This window comes from Sus scrofa, chromosome X (genome assembly GCF_000003025.6).
Source record: "Sus scrofa isolate TJ Tabasco breed Duroc chromosome X, Sscrofa11.1, whole genome shotgun sequence".
NCBI classification, from domain to species: Eukaryota; Metazoa; Chordata; class Mammalia; order Artiodactyla; family Suidae; genus Sus; species Sus scrofa.
Window position 1 is genome coordinate 15,919,747 of NC_010461.5, and position 19,132 is coordinate 15,938,878.

The 19,132-nt window shown below is 49.9% G+C and overlaps 1 protein-coding gene across 14 annotated transcripts in view; it reads right to left on the minus strand.

Annotated features, from left to right (window-relative positions):
• Positions 1-19,132, minus strand: part of SH3KBP1 (SH3 domain containing kinase binding protein 1) — a 342,082-nt gene that overhangs the window by 32,616 nt on the left and 290,334 nt on the right. For all 14 annotated transcript variants that reach the window (XM_021080257.1, XM_013985983.2, XM_005673482.3 and 11 more), the window contains one exon: positions 7,254-7,339. In XM_021080257.1, coding sequence (XP_020935916.1) covers positions 7,254-7,339 — 86 coding nt within the window. The remainder of the gene's footprint in view (positions 1-7,253; positions 7,340-19,132) is intronic.

Below are 19,132 nucleotides of genomic sequence, written 5' to 3' on the forward strand. Positions count from 1 at the left end.
AAAACCAAGAGCCCAGAGCCACAGATCTAACTCTTCCCCTAAAATCTGTTCAAGAAACCCCAAGAAATGGTTTCTTATAGTAAAAGGCAGAAATTTCAAATAAGTTGAGAATTTAATCACTTGTTTAGAGAGATTCGGTGTCACATTAACAAAAATGTGTTACTGGTCACTATTAAATTGCTTTCTACTATATATAGTCTTAAAAGCTTAACCGTACAAAGTACACACTTCTAATTCAGCAATGATTCAATTTCATGTTTGTCGTTGTCCTTTTATTTAATATCCATTTAATCACTAGGTATTAAATCCTGGGAGCGATCTAATCCCAAATAGAACACACTTTTTGTATGAAAATTGGATGCAAATTGTATCCTTTTTTTCTAGGGCAAGGAGAAAAAGGGTGAGTGTTCTTTCAAAGGTCAAGGCAACCTTGTTGGCCCGTGTTTAGGCGAACTGCTTCAAGTATATTATATTTACTTTTTTGTACATACATCTACCAGTTTCCAAAAGCTCTGCAACCATTTTCAAACTAAGTTTTCTAGAGAGTCTCGGGAAATTAGATGGGCCTCTCTAGGACCAGAAGGCTGCACTCAGCCAGGGGGATACTGTCCCTGGTCCAGCCGTTTCCAAATTCACCCTGGCTTCTTGGCACTGACCGGGCTTTCTCAACTTTGGTGCTACTGACACTGAGGCCAGATCAGTCTTTGCTGCGGGAGCTGCCCTGTGCATTGCGGGATGTCTAACAGCCTCCCTGGTCTCTGCCCACTAAATGCTGGTAGCGTCCCTACTCTAACCCCCGATGTTGTGACAACCAACAATATCTCCAGACGCGATCAAATGTCCCCTGGGGAGAATGGCTGAGAATGGCTGATGGAGACAAAGGTCATGCACTGGAAAATTTGGGTCAGGGGCAACTAGGCTCGAATCCAACTCTCTGATTTGCCAGCCAGTTAACCTTGACCAAGTTACCTGGTTTTCTTTATCCCCTGCCCCTTTCCCACAAAATGAGAGACATTAAACCTCCCTCGGGGCTGGTGATAACGAGAACTGTAGACAATAAACCAAACATCTAGTAGGCGCCCAGCAACTATTAGTTCCTTCTTTCCTTTCGCGTGCTCACTCCCACTGCTATGATTTCACCACTATAAGCTCAGGACGATGGCAGAGGGAGATGAAGAGAGGGAGCATTTGCTCCTCATTGTACCGGAGGAATGATTCCAACACTAGGACATTATACACACAGCTACGTTACTCCGAAGAAATTACTGCAAATTGCACCTCGAAGAGGAATCAAAGATTAGAAAGGTCTGCTCTAGCCCCAGATAGTCTTAGAAAACACTCCTAAGCCTTCCAAACACTGCACAATTATTCTATCACCACAGCTGTAATGATACTTATCAGTGCCCAGGCGGATCTCAATTTAAGAAAAGGGTGTAAAAGAGTACACTTATTTAACACCTTGAGGGAACTCACTTGTATTACAAAATGATTCCACTACAAGCTTTTGGGAGCTTTCTTCGCACCTCTAAAACATAATCTTATTGATACAAGATTGGTTTACAGACAGCTCGGAAACACCAGTACAGTGCTTATTGTATTACACAACATACACACAACTACCGCTGTGTGAGGCAAGGAGGCACTTTGAATCCCACACTTACAAATTAGTGGTGTGTCTATCCCTTTTGACATTGAGACTTCAAAGCGAACGTGGACAAATTTTCAATTAGCTCCCCCCCTCCCCTTTTTAAAGAGCTTTATTGAAGACTAATTTGTAAACTCTAAAGTTCACCCATTTTAAGAGTACAACTTGAGGGAGTTCCCGTCATGGTGCAGTGGTTAACGAATCCAACTAGGAACCATGAGGTTGCGGGTTCGATCCCTGCCCTTGCTCAGGGGGTTAACGATCCGGCGTTGCCGTGAGCTGTCATGTAGGTCACAGACGAGGCTCGGATCCCACGTTGCTGTGGCTCTGGCGTAGGCCGGTGGCTACAGCTCTGATTGGACCCCTAGCCTGGGAACTTCCATATGCCATGGGTGCGGTGCTCAAAAGCAAAAAACAAACAAAAAAAAATTTAAAAAGTACAACTTGATAAGTTTTAGTATTTTCAGCGTTGTATGACCATCAGCGCAATCCAGTTTGAGACCCTTTCCAGCACCCCAAATCCATGAGCTCTTCATAGCATTCCCAGACACAGGTAGGGAAGTGCCTTTACATTTCCTGGTCTGAGCAAACCATGGGGCCCAGAGGAGCACTGGTGAGAGATCTGAGGACAAGTTGAAGTTTGCCTTCAAAGCTGCCAAAGTAGCTCCATGCCCCAAGACCATCGACTGCAAAGCTAGCAACACTTGGCCCCCAAAATGACTACATGCGAAGTGTGGGGCAGGGTGGAAAGGTGGAGGGGAAATCAGCTTCCTCAAGTGAACAGGGGAGGGTGTCCAGATGAAGATGGGAGTGGGGACAGTTCGACGAGATCCAGATCGAATGGAAAACAGAGGTCAAAACAAAGAAGGCGAGTGAATGAGGAGGAATGAGGAGAGCTTTTTTCAAAGTCAGTTAGTTGCTACTAGATGGCTTGGTTTCCAGGTTGCTGCGCACCTGGAGGCCCGTTGCTATGTGGTTTAGCGGGAAAGGAACACAAAATCTCCGTAGCACTGAAGTGTAACAATAAATCCCACCGTGGCGTGGGAACTACAATAGACGGCGTAATAAAAGTCAATGTTATGGCACTTGACTTTGCGGCCTATAATCTCCCATTCAATCGGAACAGAGATTCTTCCATCGGCCAGAGAAAATCGGACAATTTAATTTTCTTTTCTATTCACGTGCACGCGTGTGTTGGAGCTCATCCATGTTTCCTATTATGTTACTTGAAATATGGTCACATAGTTTGATACAAACAATATCTCAAACCGACATCAACAACTGAGTTTTGGACCAACTGATTTCATTCTAAATTATCTCAGGCCGACAGATGCCGGGAGCTGCCCACACGAGATCTGAAAAAGCCATGTTCTCTAATTTGATATTATAATAATTTAAAATTATAGCTTGATGAAGAGGAAACAGACTTTATTTATAGCTAACGAGGGTTTCTAATGGCTTTCAAGGCTGTATTCTGTTATTCACTGTGGCCCACGTTTGGACAGCATCAATTGTCTGAATCACTAACAAAGCATTCTGGTACAAATAACTGCCTTCTTGATTCAAAGCAATGAACAAATGCTACAAAAGCGGATACACAAAAGCAGCCCTGAAGGGAGCCAGTCCCTCTGCAATGTCCTTGTCTTGACGGATCCACCTGCAAAGAACATTTCTGTACTTGGGTCTAAGACACTTTGCTTACAGTCCTCTCCCCTGGCCCCGTGATGTTGCAAGAGCCCACTTTTCCCTTAGACGCGGGCTTTGCACAGGTTCTGGTCTTCAGTTCTAGGTCCTTCTTTCTTTTTCTCATGGGATGGATTTTATTTGTCGTCCTGGCTTTATAGCGTTTAAGCAAACAACAGCATTATTAATAAGAAGTGTCTCTGTCTTTTGACAGCTCACCAAGAGATTTCACATAGTCCTGGAGGACAAGGTGAGGAAGCTGGGAGAGATGACAGTACCCTGTGTGGAGAGAGAAGCTGAGGCATAGCACGTTGGTGTAAATTAGAAGCTCGCCCAGCCAGGAAGCAGCAGAATCAGTGGCCCTCACACCCAGGTCTGCAGACCCCAGCCCTGTATTCTTGTTTTCTGGAAGGTTCTAATCCTCACTGCAATCCCAGCCCGCCTCTCCAGCCTCGGCCTCCCTCCCCTTTCGGTCCTCATCCGGCACTGACGTGGGATGTCTGACCCAATCTTAGTGTCGACATGTCTAAATTCATCACATTTTCCCCAAACCACTTCCTCCCCCAGATGCGCTCATTTCTACCCAATGCATCCCCCCCCACACACACACCGGTCACCAAGCTTAAAACTTCAGAGCTAAGAAACCATTCTCGGAGTTCCCACCATGGCTCCGTGGTTAACGAATCCGACTAGGAGCCATGAGGTTGCGCATTCGATCCCTGCCCTTGCTCAGTGGGTTAAGGATCTGGCGCTGCCGTGAGCTGTGGTGTAGGTTGCAGACTCGGCTCGGATCCCAAGTTCCTGTGGCTCTGGTGTAGGCTGGCGGCTGCAGCTCCGATTCGACCCCCTAGCCTGGGAACTTCCATATGCCACAGGAGGAGCCCTAGAAATAAGGCACAAAAAGACAAAAAAAAAAAAAAAAGAAAAAAGAAACCATTCTCTCCTCCTCGCCCCTCCCAAGTCCGATCTGCTCCCAAGGACAAGCAAGCACGCGCCTGCATTGCTGTTTCCACAGCCACCCCTTCTCACAATCCTCTTCGGAGCCGCTTTGCTCCGGCTCTCTCACTGCCTCCCCTGTGACCCATCGAAGAACATGGCTTCTGGACACCCATCTTCCCTTCATCAGATTGGTCCCCCAAAGCTCCATCAGTTATTATCCGAATTTTCAGACCTGATCATGTCACTTGAGGGTCAACCATCAGTGGCTGCCACTGCCCACAGAATGATTACAAGTCCATCCCTCTCAAACTCAATGCAGCCCCGACGTGCATCTCCTGCTCCGCGTCCCCCTCTGCGCCAGCACGAGCCCTCTGTGGCAGCCAGGCCGGCCCACACGCAGGGATCAGCGCTCCCCATGTGCTTCTCCTGCCTGCCTTGAGCAGCGAATCCAACTTCCAGATCCAGGGAAGCATGTTCCCCGTCACAGAGCCTGCCCTGACATCCTGGGCACCCAGGGCGCCCCCACTCTGATGAGAATTACTTTCTACCACTCGGCCAGCATTTAGACAGACCATCAGTATCACGCCTTCCATCTGTCCTCAGGGCCCCAACAGACCCAAAGCCCCTGGAAAGCCCGTCTGGTGTAGAAGGGCCTTGCCCTCCATTCAACCTTGTACCTGAGGAACAGCTGCTCAAATATTCTTAAAATTTTTTAAAACTTTTTTTCCTTTTTTGGTCCCCGCACAGCATAGGGAGTTCCTGGGCCAGGGATCAGCCCTGAGCCACAGTCTTGACCTAAGCCGCAGCTGTGGCAATGCCAGGCCCTTAATACACTGTGCCAGGCTGGGGATCGAACCTGCGTCCCAGGGCTCTCAAGACTGTGCTGATCCCGTTGCACCACAGTGAGAACGCCAGACTAGTTACTCAAGCATTCGGTCATTTCTGGCAACACAAATAATACATACATTTGATTATTAGCTTGAGGAATTATAGTCTTCTGGGATGGATGTCTTCTTGGCAAAATGAGAGTGAACCAAATCTTGGCATCTCTTTCTGGGCTCCCAGCTACATACACGGTATGAAAAGCTTCCACAGACTAACCCTCCTCCATTGATGCCCCCGATGTTTTCAAACCAGCTTGTCAGACTGAAAAACCTGGGATCCGTATTTTTGGCGACGGCCACCTTAGTCATCTCCAGACGCAACGAAAACAAGGCTCAAGAGCCAACGCTCTTCACAAGCAAGGCACAGCCCTGGGTATCCTGGAGGTGGGCGAACACCTCGCTTCCTGCGGGAGACCCCAGGTTACCCCCGCTGACACTTCGCCAACGGGCCAGGCTGTCTTAAAATGGGGCCTAAATGCCGAACCCCAGCAGTAAACCCAGAACTTAATCAGGCTCATTCTGATGATTCCGTCTCTTTCACAGCCAATCACTGCTCTGCTCTTCTCTGCCCTTTAACCAGGTCCAAAGCTACAGCAGGCCAGTGTTTCTATTATTGTTGCATCAGCCCAAGCTGTCAGAAGCTCCTGGTCATGCTTCCCGACTGGGCTTCTCAAAGGCTGAGGATGTCAAACAGTTTCTGGAACCGGGGCAAGGACTTTTGGTATTTATGGTCACGACGACATCGCCTACACCCAAGCTGTCATAAGATCGGACCAGGTCAGCAGTTGCAAAGATGCTCCTCCATTAGCAGGTTCAGAGGAAAACAGCACCCCAAAAAGAGTAACTTCAGGTGACCAGAGCGCTCATGTTAGGGGCCCTAGTGCTTCTTATAAGGGCCTATCACGTGTTGGATGGCTGTTTCTACATCAAGCAGCCGATGCAAATAATGCTGGAACCGTCCATGTCAAACCAATCCCGGAGAGTGGCTGCCAGAGAAGACAGGTGGGGAGGGGGGCTGGAGCAAGGGAGGTGGGCTTAGTGGTTATAAAAAGGCAACACGAGCCATCCTAGCAGCAATGGAAATGTTCCGTATCTCGACGTGCGTGGTGGATACAAAAACCTACACAAGTGACCAAGTGCCATGAAACTAAATACATACAAGTACCACTGTAACTGAGGAGGCTGGTGGGCTGTAGCAAAGCTAATATCCTGCTTGTGACCTTGCACCACAGTTTCCTAAGATGCTACACCTGGGGGGACGTGGGCAAACGGGATGTGGAGCTCTCTGTATTGTTTCTTCCACCTGCATGTGGCTCTCTAATTACTTCAAAATAAAAAAAACTTTCCCTAACGAAAGGCAAATTCCAAAACGTAGCCCTCTCTGTTATATGGAATATGAGAGAGTGCCAACTTCGGAGTTCGGAAAAAAAAAGAAAGAAAAAAAAAGATCAGAGCTGAAAGACATGTCATTCCCGCATCAGGATTTCTTAAAAGGGCTACTACCCCCCCAAGTCAGACCGACGGTGGCCTCAGCTGACCCACACCTGACCACACTCCACCCACACAATCCCCCCCAAAGCCCTCCGACTTGTGTACCCACAGTTTAGCGACCTTCCCATTTATCACATAGCGGTATCTTGACCTTGGGAAACCTTAACTCACGTTTCCAACAAGGGGGCAGTTCTTGCACCAAAGCTCATTTTTAACTTGAAGTCAAAACACTTAGTGCTGTGTCCACAGCGAACGCTGCCATGCTGTCTGTCTACTCGTTCACCTTTTTAGACTAAATACATGACCCACCGGAAAACAGGAATGCAAGAGCTAGTGCCCACAGCTCCAAAAGGTTCAGTCATCATTTATTGTCATTAGACTTCGCAAGGAATTTCCCGAGGCCAGGGCGAGTAAAAATCCCAGGCATTTTAAATGCTGAAACCACTCTCACTTCCCTTCTTTACAGAACTGCTACCTCTAAAACCAACCCGCAGGCTGTTAGCCTTGCGCTCAAATGGTTGCGTTAGTTCTCACCGCAAGGCTTGAAGGGGCAAACCCGGCTCTGTAGTTCAAGTTTTGCAAAGAGAAGCAAGAACGCTCTCCTTACTCACCGATGTCATTGCTGCGGTCCGAGAGGTCCTTGTCCAGGATGCCGGATATCGAACTGCCCACCAAGTCGATCTTTGGACCGTCACCCCTACATTAAAGACACAAGTCCAGGCATTTAATAATCAGTGCATGTCTTTGTCACGTTGTCAGCTCTCTTGCCGCCCGCAAGATAAGAAGTGTGCTGTGCGTGGGACCCGTCGCGCAGTTGCCTGTGGGGGGCCAGTGGGAGCCAACAAGCTGTCCAACCACATGGGCCTTGGTGCGAACCAGCCGAGAAACTGGGTGCCCTCCACTCCCACACACATTTTCACAGACGGCTATTTTAATAATGACTGTTCAGCAATGCGCCTTCAGCCACCAACCCTCCTGCTGGTCCACAGGATGCGACGCCCCGTGGCCAAATAAGCACCAGCGAATGATAACCAGGGGCTTCCCTTTTAAGGAGCCAGGAATTTAGCCAATGCTGCTTGTCAAAGGTCAGCTACTTTTAACCTTGAGAAAAAGGGTTTCTGGCCTGGAGCTGAGGCATCAGCCAGGCTGTTGACAGGCACAAGGTGTCAAGTTGAGATCTGGCAGCCTGAAAGCTGGCGCTGGGTTGCGGGCCTGTAAAATGAGACAGCTGTTGGGTGGGTGCCCCCAGGCTCATCAGGACATGGGAGACTTCCCTCTGTCTTCGGGCTAGGAGCAGCCCTTTGGGATGAGGGGGACAGGCCTCCATGACGATGAGAGAAACAGCCTGTGTACAGGCAGAAGGTTCCTCCAAACCCCTCCAAGCGGGCAGCCCTGTGGACCCTTTCAGAGGGATGAGCCCCCAACAAGATTACCCAAGATCTGTGATGGCAACGGAAGTAGGAAAAGATCGTTGCCCTTAAAACGTGAGATTCTTGCCCATGAATTGAGAGGGAGAAGCCAAGGAGTTCCATGAAAGCAACAGAAAAAGATCCACGCACAGCCCGCTGTGGTCACTATGCAGGCAAACCACACAATGAGTAACAATCTCCACCAGGAGCCCCTGTCGAATACCTCACACGCTGGGGGTAATGAGAAGGCCAGGCCAGGTTCTACCCACTCTGGAGGGTCTCATGGTCTAAATGGGAGAATGGGACAGACGCACAACCACAAGCCACCCCCTGGCACAGGCGGTGTGAGATACAGGCACATCCAAGTCTTCAGGGTACCAAGAACTGGGTGAGGACAGAGAGCCGCGTGGTGGGCCGGGAGCACCCAGAGGGGGTGGCGTTGGGTCTTGGAGGAAAAGGGAGAGAAGTCACATCAGTAAGAGGCGTGACAGAGCAAGGATCCGAGGGTAGGTGGGAGTGCCCAGTGTGGCCAGGGGTCTCAGGGTGAAAGCTGAGGTCCCCAGAGAGGAGCGAGAGGAGGAAGGTTGCCAAAGGTTGGACTGTGCTGGGCTGAGTCTCACGGGGTTCAGTGTGTCCTGGAGGCAACGGGGACAGAGGAAAGCAGAAGGTAGGGAAGGAAGCTGAGAGGTCAGACTTCTGGGTGCCTCACATTAGAAGGGATGAGGGCGGCATTGAGTGAGACATGCGTCTCCGGATGAAGGCGGCGAAGGCCCAGGAGAAGGAGGTCAGCCTCTCTCAGCTCCAAATGAACAAGAAGGACGTTTTTGGTTGGTTGTTTTTTTTTTTTTTTTTTTTTTTTTTTTTTGTCTTTTTTTAGGGCTGCACCTGTGGCATATGGAAGTTCCCAGACCAGGGGTTGAATCGGAGCTGCGGCTGAAGCCTACAGAGCAGCCACAGCAGTACCTGACCTGAGCCACATCTGTGACCTACACTGCAGCCTATAGCAACACCAGATCCACAACCCACTGAGCAAGGCCAGCGATTGAACCCGCATCCTCACAGAGACAATGTGGGGTACTTAACCTGCTGAGCCACAAGAGACACTCCAGGAACAAGGGGGACTCTGAATCTCAAGCACCCTTGGCTAGAAGGTAAGCAGAGGTGAGAACTCCAGGGGACCAGGGCTGGGCCAAAAGGTCTGTTCTCCACCAAGAGGAAACACAGCTCTAAGACGGTGTGTGTGCACTGGGAGACCACCTCACATCAGCTTCCTAAGGCTGTGGGACCCTTGCGCCAGATTTCTGTAGCGGATCCCTCTCCAACCCCTGGCTACTGAAGCTCAGGCCCCACAGGGCACCCTCCATGGGACAGACGTCAAGCCAACAGGAGGGGCGGGGCTGAGGCCGTTTATTTCAAAACGCTTTATTGGCAGGGCCCCAGCATTTCTAATTTGCATGTAACCTTCTGAATAAAATGTTTTAGCAATGCAGCATTATTAACAAGAAAGCACTTTCATTTTTAAAAGTTCTGGAGGACTCTGAACTTTATTACTTGGTATCTACGGAGCCTGAATGATTTGGAGCTGTCAGCTTCCCGACTCACAGACTGAACTCCAGTGATACAGCCAGACGGCTCTGTCCTTTCGGGAACACATCAAGGTCTAAACCAGGAGAACACATGTTCTGCCCAGGGAGAAAGGTCACACAGGCAAGGAAGGTCCAGTTAATTCCACGGGCGTTGGTTTTCTTTTTTTTCTTTTTTTTTTGCCAAAGCGGAAGGATGGTTGGAGAGACAGCCTGGAGGGCAGCTGAGGAGAACGTGGGGCGGGGGCTGCAGGGGCGGGTGGCTGGAAGGAGCTCTGCGCATCACTCAACCATGTGTATCACAGAACAACCCGGCTGCTTCTGACCAGGGGACTTACTCGTGCATTTTGGTAACCATGCATCTTGGAGCTGCTATTTCCCTCTTTGGTTTGACACCTAGAAGCTTCTGGTCCAATGTGAGCCTCTCTCGAGAGGTTGGAGAGAACACTGTGCTCGTGAAAGTGCGCATCTCATCTCGGGCTGTAAATGACTCTGCCGCCCTTATTTCCCCCTTACTGCCACTCTCTATTTTATTCTTTGATACGTGTTTTTGAAAGTTACATTCAAGCCTCTGAGCGACAGGGCAGGGTAAAAAGGAAGTGATTTTTAAGAATAGGGTGTGTGTCAATAGCATTTATTTGTATTTTTAAATTTTTTTTTTTTTTTGCTTTTTTTAGGGCCACACCCATGCCACATGGAAGTTCCCAGGCTAGGGGTCGAATCAGAGCCGCAGCTGCCGGTCTACACCACAGCCATAGCAATGCAGGATCCAAGCCTCGACTGTGACCTACACCACAGCTCACGGCAGCACCAGATCCCTGACCCACTGTGCGAGGCCAGGGATCGAATGTGCATCCTTATGGACATTAGTCAGGTTTGTTTCCATTGCACCACAATGGGAACTCCTGTGTTAACAGCATTTAAAATATTTATCTGAGGGGAGGGGTCTATGTTAGACTCTGAAATATCCAAATGAGTTTGGGGGATCCGTAAGTTTATCATAGTGTTATCTGTAATAAGGAAAAACTGAAAAGAAGTAGAGTCTTTCATAAACAGGCAAACAGTTGAATAAGCTGTGATATCTGATGAACTTCTATATAGGCGTTAAAATATAAACAGTTCATGGCAATGGGGACAAATGCTTATGTTACAACGTCAAGGGGAAAATTTAAGTTAAAAACGATATGCACCTCACTGCACATGTACCCCCACACCCTTGTGATATATGCGGAAGAGGGATTTTTTTTTTTTTAAGGCTAGAAGAATATGTATTTACAGTGGTTATTCCTGGGGAGTCTGATGGGTGATTTCTAGCACACAGCTTAGCACCTGGTACATGGTAGGAGCTAAAAAATACTTGTGGAACTAATGAACATTTGCCCTTTTTTTCCTGAAATGGGAATGCATTTGGTATTTGTACAATAACCGCAATTTTTTCCAAAAGGCATAAAGTTACATGACACACGGCATGATCGCACCCACGTAAAAGTGATGAAAACCAAACCAAATCACACACAGGAAAAAAGATGGGCAAGAAAGAGTCTACAATGTTAATAGCAGTTGTCTTTGGGCTAAGACTACAGGTGAATTTTTCCTTCCTTTTGAAGTTCACGGTTTTTTTTTTTAATTAAAAGTTCCCTTTTAATAACAATTCAGGCAGCTTATGTTTGATCTCCTATCCCCCCAACAGTATCATCAAGGAAAAAGATGAGGTTGCCTGGCCCCTACGTACACACTCTCTTTTAAGAATTTCCCTGATTAAGAGACTTGTGGTTGGAGTTCCCGTCGTGGCTCAGTGGTTAACGAATTCAATTAGGAACCATGAGGTTGCGGGTTTGATCCCTGGCCTTGCTCGGTGGGCTGAGGATCTGGTGTTGCCATGAGCTGTGGTGTAGGTCACAGATGCGGCTTGGATCCTGTGTTGCTGTGGCTCTGGCGTAGGCTGGTGGCTACAGCTCCGATTTGACCCCTAGCCTGGGAACCTCCATATGCTGCGGGAGCGGCCCTAGAAAAGGCAAAAAGACAAAAAAAAAAAAAAAAAAAAAAAAGAGAGAGAGAGACTTGTGGTTGCCGAGGGGGAGGGGGAGGGACTGGGAATCTGGGGTGAATAGATGCAAATGATTGCCTTTGGAATGGATTAGCAATGAGATCCTGCTGGGCAGCACTGGGAACTATGGTCACTTATGATGGAGCACAATGGAAGATAATGTGAGAAAACGAATGTATATACATATGTGTGTGTGTGTGACTGGGTCCCTTTGCTGTACTGTAGAAAAGTGACAGAACACTGTCAACCAGCTATAATGGAACAAATAAAAATCATTTAAAAGTAAAAAAAAAAAAAAAAAAACTTCGGAGGGAAAAAAAGAATTTCCTTGATCACCTGTGACCACACCTGGAACTCACCTGAGACCCAGGTGGGGGAGGGGGCGGAGTTAACAAATCCTAGTCTGAGAGGTTCAGATCCTGAGGTCCCCCCCCCCCCCGGAAGAAATAGGAAGCGCCACCAGCGATTCTAAAGCGGCAGCCGTATTCTGAGAGGAAGGAGTATTCTGAGAGGAAGGAGATTGGGGTCCACCCCATCTCTCTAAATGAGCCCTGATCCCTTACGCCTAGAGCAGACCCAGGCTTTGGGCTGAAATTATCTTCCACAGAGGGCCAGAGCAAGCCTATTTTGAAAACACAGTAGGTGTCGTTTAAAAAAGGTTCTGATCCTTCCAAGTAGGGAAGCAGCAGCTGCTGTTTTGACAGTGTTCAGACTGTGGGTGTGGAAGCGTTTTACAATGTCTATTTGGAAATGCCTTTCACGGTATTTATAGATGCTTACAACAATGCTAATGAAGCTCAGTTCTGAAAAATAGCAGAATTTCTGAAATTCTCCAGAGCACGTTTGCATCGGCTGACACCCAGGGATGCTGTGGCCCTCCACGGTCCCTGCTCTCCTCAGTCGGCCCGACACGCGGGGACCATTTTGGCAAAAAGGATGTTACTATATTCAACAAAAGAGGAAAAAAGCTCATCCTTTTGTAGTTTACTCGCTCCTGTGAGGGTTTTCTGTATGGTGCGTTTCTAGGCCCAGAGCTGTTAAATAAAAGGAGAAAATAGAAAAAAGCAGGCAGATCAGCACGTATCCAAAGATATCAGAACAAGGCTGTCCTTACTCATCTCTGATTTTTCTTAAATCAGTAATAATGTTATTTTCTCGTCTTTCTTCAGCAGTTTTGGTTACGGATGCTTCAAACATGTGACTTGGGTAGGCAGCTAGCAAGCGAAGCGGCTTCTCGCTTTGCTGGCCAGGGAACGGAAACTGCGGGGAACTGGTCGACCAGCCCAAGGACACCCAGCAGGAATAAATGGAACCACAGAAATAACAGCGGCATCTATGGTTTACTGACTGCCTACCACGAGCCAGGCATGAGGATAAGCTCCTTTCATGTAGGATGCAATGACCCCAACTACCCACTGAGGTAGCTACTCGGCATGGTGGACACGAAGCTGCACCGCCCGGAGCCCCCTTCTGGGAAGGGCTGGTCGGCCCCTCCAGGCACCACCTCGGCAGCAGGGAGCCCCCTCAGCCTTGCCAGGATGACCCACACTTCACAGTATAGAAGTCTTGGCCTACTGCGGCCCCGCACAGGACAACTTGGAGGGGCTGTTTCAGCCCCGAAGTTCCCATGGACTTGGCCGAGGCTTTGGGGAGGCGGCATCGCAACTGTTCTCCCTTCCCCCAGGCACGGAACCCTAACTGTATCCTGCATACTGCACGCTGCCTCAGAGTCCGCCTCCTGGAGAAGCCCACCTGTGAGGCCCTTCGTTTCATTTTACAGATCAGGACACTCAGGCTCGGGGACACAGAGTCACGTGCTGACAAAAGGGCAGAGACAGAGCAGAGCGGTAGGCTCTGGCTTTGAACCTACTAACGTGACTCTGGAGCGCAAGCTCTTGGCCACTTCTCAATGCTGCTTCACTCAGCCTCCTGGTCCTGGAGGTGGTGAGTCACCCACGACGCCAGGCAGCCTGTGTCACTGGAGCTCACTGCCAGCTGGGTAAATCGCCTTTGCTCCCAGACTTAAAAACGTATTACAGCAACAACCACCACAAACCACACACATACCCGATCCGCCCAGAGGGGCCTGTTCTTCCCACTCAGACTCCGAGACCCCACGACACGAGATGGGGCGCGTGAACAGTTGGACATGCGGAGGATGCACCACGTACATCCTCTGAGAACATGAGCTCAGCCAGGGGCATGGCCCGATTTAGCCCAAGTTGGGACAGTTAAGCCAAGACATGTGGCCTGGAAAAGATGCTGAAGTGCATAGGAAGCTGACGCAAGCAGACGAGTAAATAAATAAACAGCAGCACTAACAGGAGCGACTAAAACCACCAAAAAGACCCCATGACTCTTGCGGAGATGAGCGGGGATGAAGGGAAAATGGTGAGTCTACTACTGATTCCTGCAAGGAAAAGGTCCCTAGTCCAGATGATGAGTCTTTTTTTTTTTTTGATTTTCTTTTTTTTGGTCTTTTCTAGGGCCGCACCCATGGCATATGGAGGTTCCCAGGCTAGGGGTCCAATCAGAGCTGTAGCTGTCGGCCTACACCACAGCCACGGCAATGCCAGATCTGAGCTGCATCTGCGACCTACACCGCAGCTCATGGCAACGCCAGATCCTTAACCCACTGAGCAAGGCCAGGGATCAACCTGCAACCTCATGGTTCCCAGTCAGATTTGTTAACCACTGAGCCACGGTGGGAACTCCAAGTCATTTTTTTTTTTTTTTTTTTTTTGCTTTTTAGGGTCACATCCACGGCATATGGAGGTTCCCAGGCTAGGGGTGGAACTGGAGCTACCGCTGCCTGCCTGCACCACAGCCACAGCAATTCGGGATCAGAGCTGCGTTTGAGACCCACACCACAGCTAATGCCAATGCCGATCCTTAACCCACTGATCGAGGCCAGGTATCGAACCCACATCCTCATGGATGCTAGTCTGGTTCATTAACCGCTGATCCACGATGCAAACTCCTGGATGATGCGTCTTTCTGACGATCTCCCCTCCCTGCCCTCAGAAGGATCTATTACCATAACGTAAATGTGTGGGGTTTAACTGCTTAAAAATTGTTTCAGGAGATAAAATTTTAAAAAAAGGTTGGGAAAGAAAGGAAAGCAAAAAGAAACAGAAAAGCCCCATCCCCTGTACTCAGCGAACTGCTGAGGTGCATCCTGCGATCCCCCGCTTTTCCTCAGCTTTCATCCCTCCTAGGAGTTATCTTCTCACACGGATGACGGCAGATGACAGACATGAAGGTCCGAGAGAAATGACCGGAGTTACCCTCTCTTCTCTCTTGCTCCAACCCTGCACCTTTGTTTTATCAGCCTCTTGATTTTTGGCTGTGCCCGCAGCATGCACAAGTTCCCCGGGCCAGGGATTGAACTTGCGCCACAGCTACAACCAGAGGCTCAGCAGTGACAACGTCAGAGCTTTAAGCCACCACAAGGGAACTCCTAATCAGCCTCTTTTAACATAAAACCACCCGTCTTATTGCTCACCTCCCTCGTCCTGGTTCAATCGCACACTGAGGATGAGGCCAATGGAAGTGAATGCTCCCTCCCTGCTTTCCTGGCTGCCTACCCTAACATCTCAGATTCCGGCTCTGACGATTAAAACTGGGTAGGGATTGCCCAGTGCAAGCCCCCATTTTATGCTGGACAAGGGTCCTGCTCGCCAAGGCCACCCAGGCGACAGAGCTGAAACTGGATGGAAGCTTTTTTTTTTTTTTTTTTTTTTTTTGGCTTTTTAGGGCTGCACCTGCGGCATATGGAGATTCCCAGGCTAGGGGTCAAATTGGAGCTAGAGCTGCCCGCCTACACCACAGCCACAGCAACGCCAGATCCAGCCATGTCTGCAACCTACACCACAGCTCATGGCAATGCCAGATTCCCTAACCCACTGGGAGAGGCCAGGGATCGAACCCGTATCCTCATGGATCCCAGTTGGATTCATTTCCGCTGTGCCGCCACAATGGGAACTCCCTTGACGGAAGCTTCTTGATACCCGGCCTTATCTTTGCCCACCACACCTGGGCAGTAATAATTAAAATGCATGTGTTGGATGCTTCCAGAGCTTTTTCTCTCTCAAATAAGCAATGATAAGAGGGCTCCGCCCATGAGTGAAGATGGGTGAGATGCAGCCAGTCCTTCAGAAGCGTGCTGGGCTGGGCCATTCCTGCCCAGAGAGGTGGGATCCTTCCTTCAGGAAAGGACACAACTGTAGCAGCAGCGAGCCCAGTTTCCTGTGCTCCTCGGCGAGAGAGCAAGAAGAGTCCCCCTCCTCTTTCCCAGAAATGCCAATCCAAAGGCCCTGCTGAGTCGGCAGAGTCCCTGCGTACCCACCCCAGGGCCTGAAGTGACCCAGGCATCATAGGCATTTTGTAACTGTGGACTTCCGGTCTAAACGTGGGTTGGCCCCAGGGAGGCCAAGGGCGCAAGAGGCGGGAAGCAGAGTGGTTTTCCTGGCAGCTGTCCCCTTGCACTGCGTCCCTGCTTGGATGAGCACAAACAGGCTCGGCTATTTATAGCTGGTGAAGACATGTTGCAAGGTGATGGGACACTGCCCACGCCATTCCCCTCCAAATGCCTGTTCTTTGTGCAGACTCTGCAAGTGTGTATGGAAACAGGCCTCCAGCCAGAGCCCATCTAGGGTGTGACAAGTCCCACAGCCCCTAAGGCAACAGGATGATGACACCCACCGCCCTCATCGGCACACCCATAGCCGGGCATCTCAGGAGGGCAAGGGTCTTTTGCGATGCCTGGAGGAGGGAGATCTCATCATCCTGCCACTGTGAGAAAAGTGTGGGGGGTGGCACTTGCAGGAAGTGTGTTCAAAGAAGTAGCCCGTGGGAAAAGCGTTATACGAACCAATTAGTACTGTACACGCGTGAGGTGTTAATATCCCCCACGGATTCCTCGCCTGCTTCTGGCCATCACTGGCAGGAAAATCAATGTGGCTCAGTCTGGGCTGAGGCTAAACCCATCACTACTGTTGGCTCTTGCTGCAGGGAGTAAAATTCATTCTAGGTGTGGGAGGAAAGAAGTGTCGAGAGAAGGTTATACATACAAATGAAATGAGGCCAGCAAATAATGCAGACATTTCTACAATGTGACAAGGTACTTTCCTCCGTGCCCTGTGGGATTCCTAAGCTTCATGAATCACCCGCCCTCCCCCAGTCCCCAGCCTCCCCTGAGCGCAGGCTTCCCCTGATGCTCTCGCTGTGCCTCTGCTTCCACTCCTGCCCCCGCCAGAGACCTCTGCTGTGTGGTCTGGCGGGGGTCTGTGTTTCTTCATTTCCTTGCGGCTCTTGACAGTGACCTGCGAGTCACCGTGTGGCTACTCCTTTCCCACCAAGGTCACCCACGGAGCTCTCTCAAGGGAGGCAAAAAAGGATTTGCTGGGGGCCTTACAAGGGCCAGGCGAGGAGCTAGGTGGTCTAGGTGAGGCGACAGAAACGGAGACTCGGGGAGGTGTGTACCATGCCCAAAGCCATAGGGCATGTTTAAGTAGAGGGGTGGCTTTCGACCCTGGTGTGCCTGTTCCAAAGCCCAGGAAGCAACGGGTACGAGGAAGCATCCCTGGCCTGGTTACCACGGTTAACTACCAGCTAGAAGAGGGCCTGGCCAAATGGAGGGGCACGCACACACACACACATACACACACACGCACACACGCACACACGCACTCCTCTCTTATCACTGAATCCCCATCTAGCAGCCAATGTCCATCTTTCTGGCACAGCCGAGCTTCTCATGAGCCAAGTCTACATGTACTTGGTTGCCCATCCGCCTGCCCATTCTGTCTTCAACTCAGCTCCAAGTCTGTCTCTTGCCCCCAACCACCCTGCACAGACACCGCTCAACTACGACTCCCAAGGGCCAACTAGTGACCAAAGAGGGTGCCCCTCTGTCTCCCTGGCTCTCACTTTGGTGGCAGTTCTCATACTGTGGTTGGCTACCCAACAGCGGCGGCGGCCCTGGGAGCTGGCTGGAAATGCACCTGCTCAGGCCCTAACCCACACCTCCCGCATGAAAACCTTGGGGAGCGGGGACCCGTGTCTCAACAAGCTGGCAGGTGATGGCAACGCACGCCCAAGTGTGAGACCCACTGGTCGGCAGCTGGCCCACACTCCCTTCTAGCTTCTGCGGCCTCACACTCGGTTCACCCTCGTCCATGGCTCCTCGTCCTCCGTCCGCTCTATAAATAACCATCTTCCCCACCGTTGTCTTCATCCTCTTCTCCATCACCTCCTGGACTGATCATAGCCATCCCGGGCCTGCAACTACTGTCTATGAGCCAGCGACACCCACCTCTGTCATTTCTAGCCACGATCTCTCTCCTGACTCCTCCAAAGACAGGTTTTGGTCCTGGCTTGTTTGTAGAAAAGAAGGGAAACACTCAAATACCAAGCACTGCTTCCCTACGCATTTTTGAAAAGACATTGCGGAAACGGAATTCAAACTCACAGTGATGGCCCGATTACCTAGATGCGCATTCTACTGCCTGCTTAGGGAACAGTAGCTATCTTTTTCTCCGGCTTTTTTTTTCTTTTTTTTTTTTTTTTAGGGCCGCTCCCGCAGCATGTGGAGGTTCCCAGGCTAGGGGTCGAATGGGAGCTACAGCTGCCAGCCTACGCCACAGCCACAGCCATGTCATATCCGAGCTGTGTCTACAACCTACACCACAGCTCACGGCAATGTCAGATCCCCGACCCACTAAGCCAGGCCAGGGATCGAACCCGCCACCTCATGGTTCCTGGTCGAATTTGTTTCCGCTGCACCACAATGGGAACTCCTTTTTCTCCCTCTTTTAAAAAAGAAAATGATTGATTAGTTCATAAGCTAATAACAGCAAAGGTCTTTTCCAGTGCTTTCTTTTGGTGGGCATGGGGACCACACACCTCACAGAACCACCAGGCCCTAGAAGCTTATTTTCGGCTAATTTGTATCCCAAGAGGCTTGAAGCAGCTGAGATATCTGCGTAAATCTAAGGAAAAATTAACTTCCATGTGGGTAAGGTGGTCTCCAGAGAGACATCTGCCCTTCCCTAAGCACTTAGTTGATGTTTGGCATATAAATGTTTACTTAATCTTTGCCTCAAGCTAAAATGTCTCAGGGTTCAACAGTCGCTGATCTCCCAGTGTTTCTCTGATATCCGGGGCACCCTCTTCAATACAAGTAAAAAATCTGCAGCTCCACTGCCCTCCCCGCTGGATGGGCATCCCAGTTCTCTCGGCGTAGCCTGCAACCTTTCCTGGGAAAGGTACATGGTGTGGTTAAGATTTAAAGCAACAGGCACCTCCAAGTGGCACAGACCTGCGAGGCCACTAGGTCTCCTGTCCACCGCCTCGTGTCCAAGACCCCACTGCCCATCTGCTTGCTGAGACTCCTCCTTGGACGCAGACTTCCACGTCCGAAGTCACAGACGGAGCCCTCCGTGATGCTT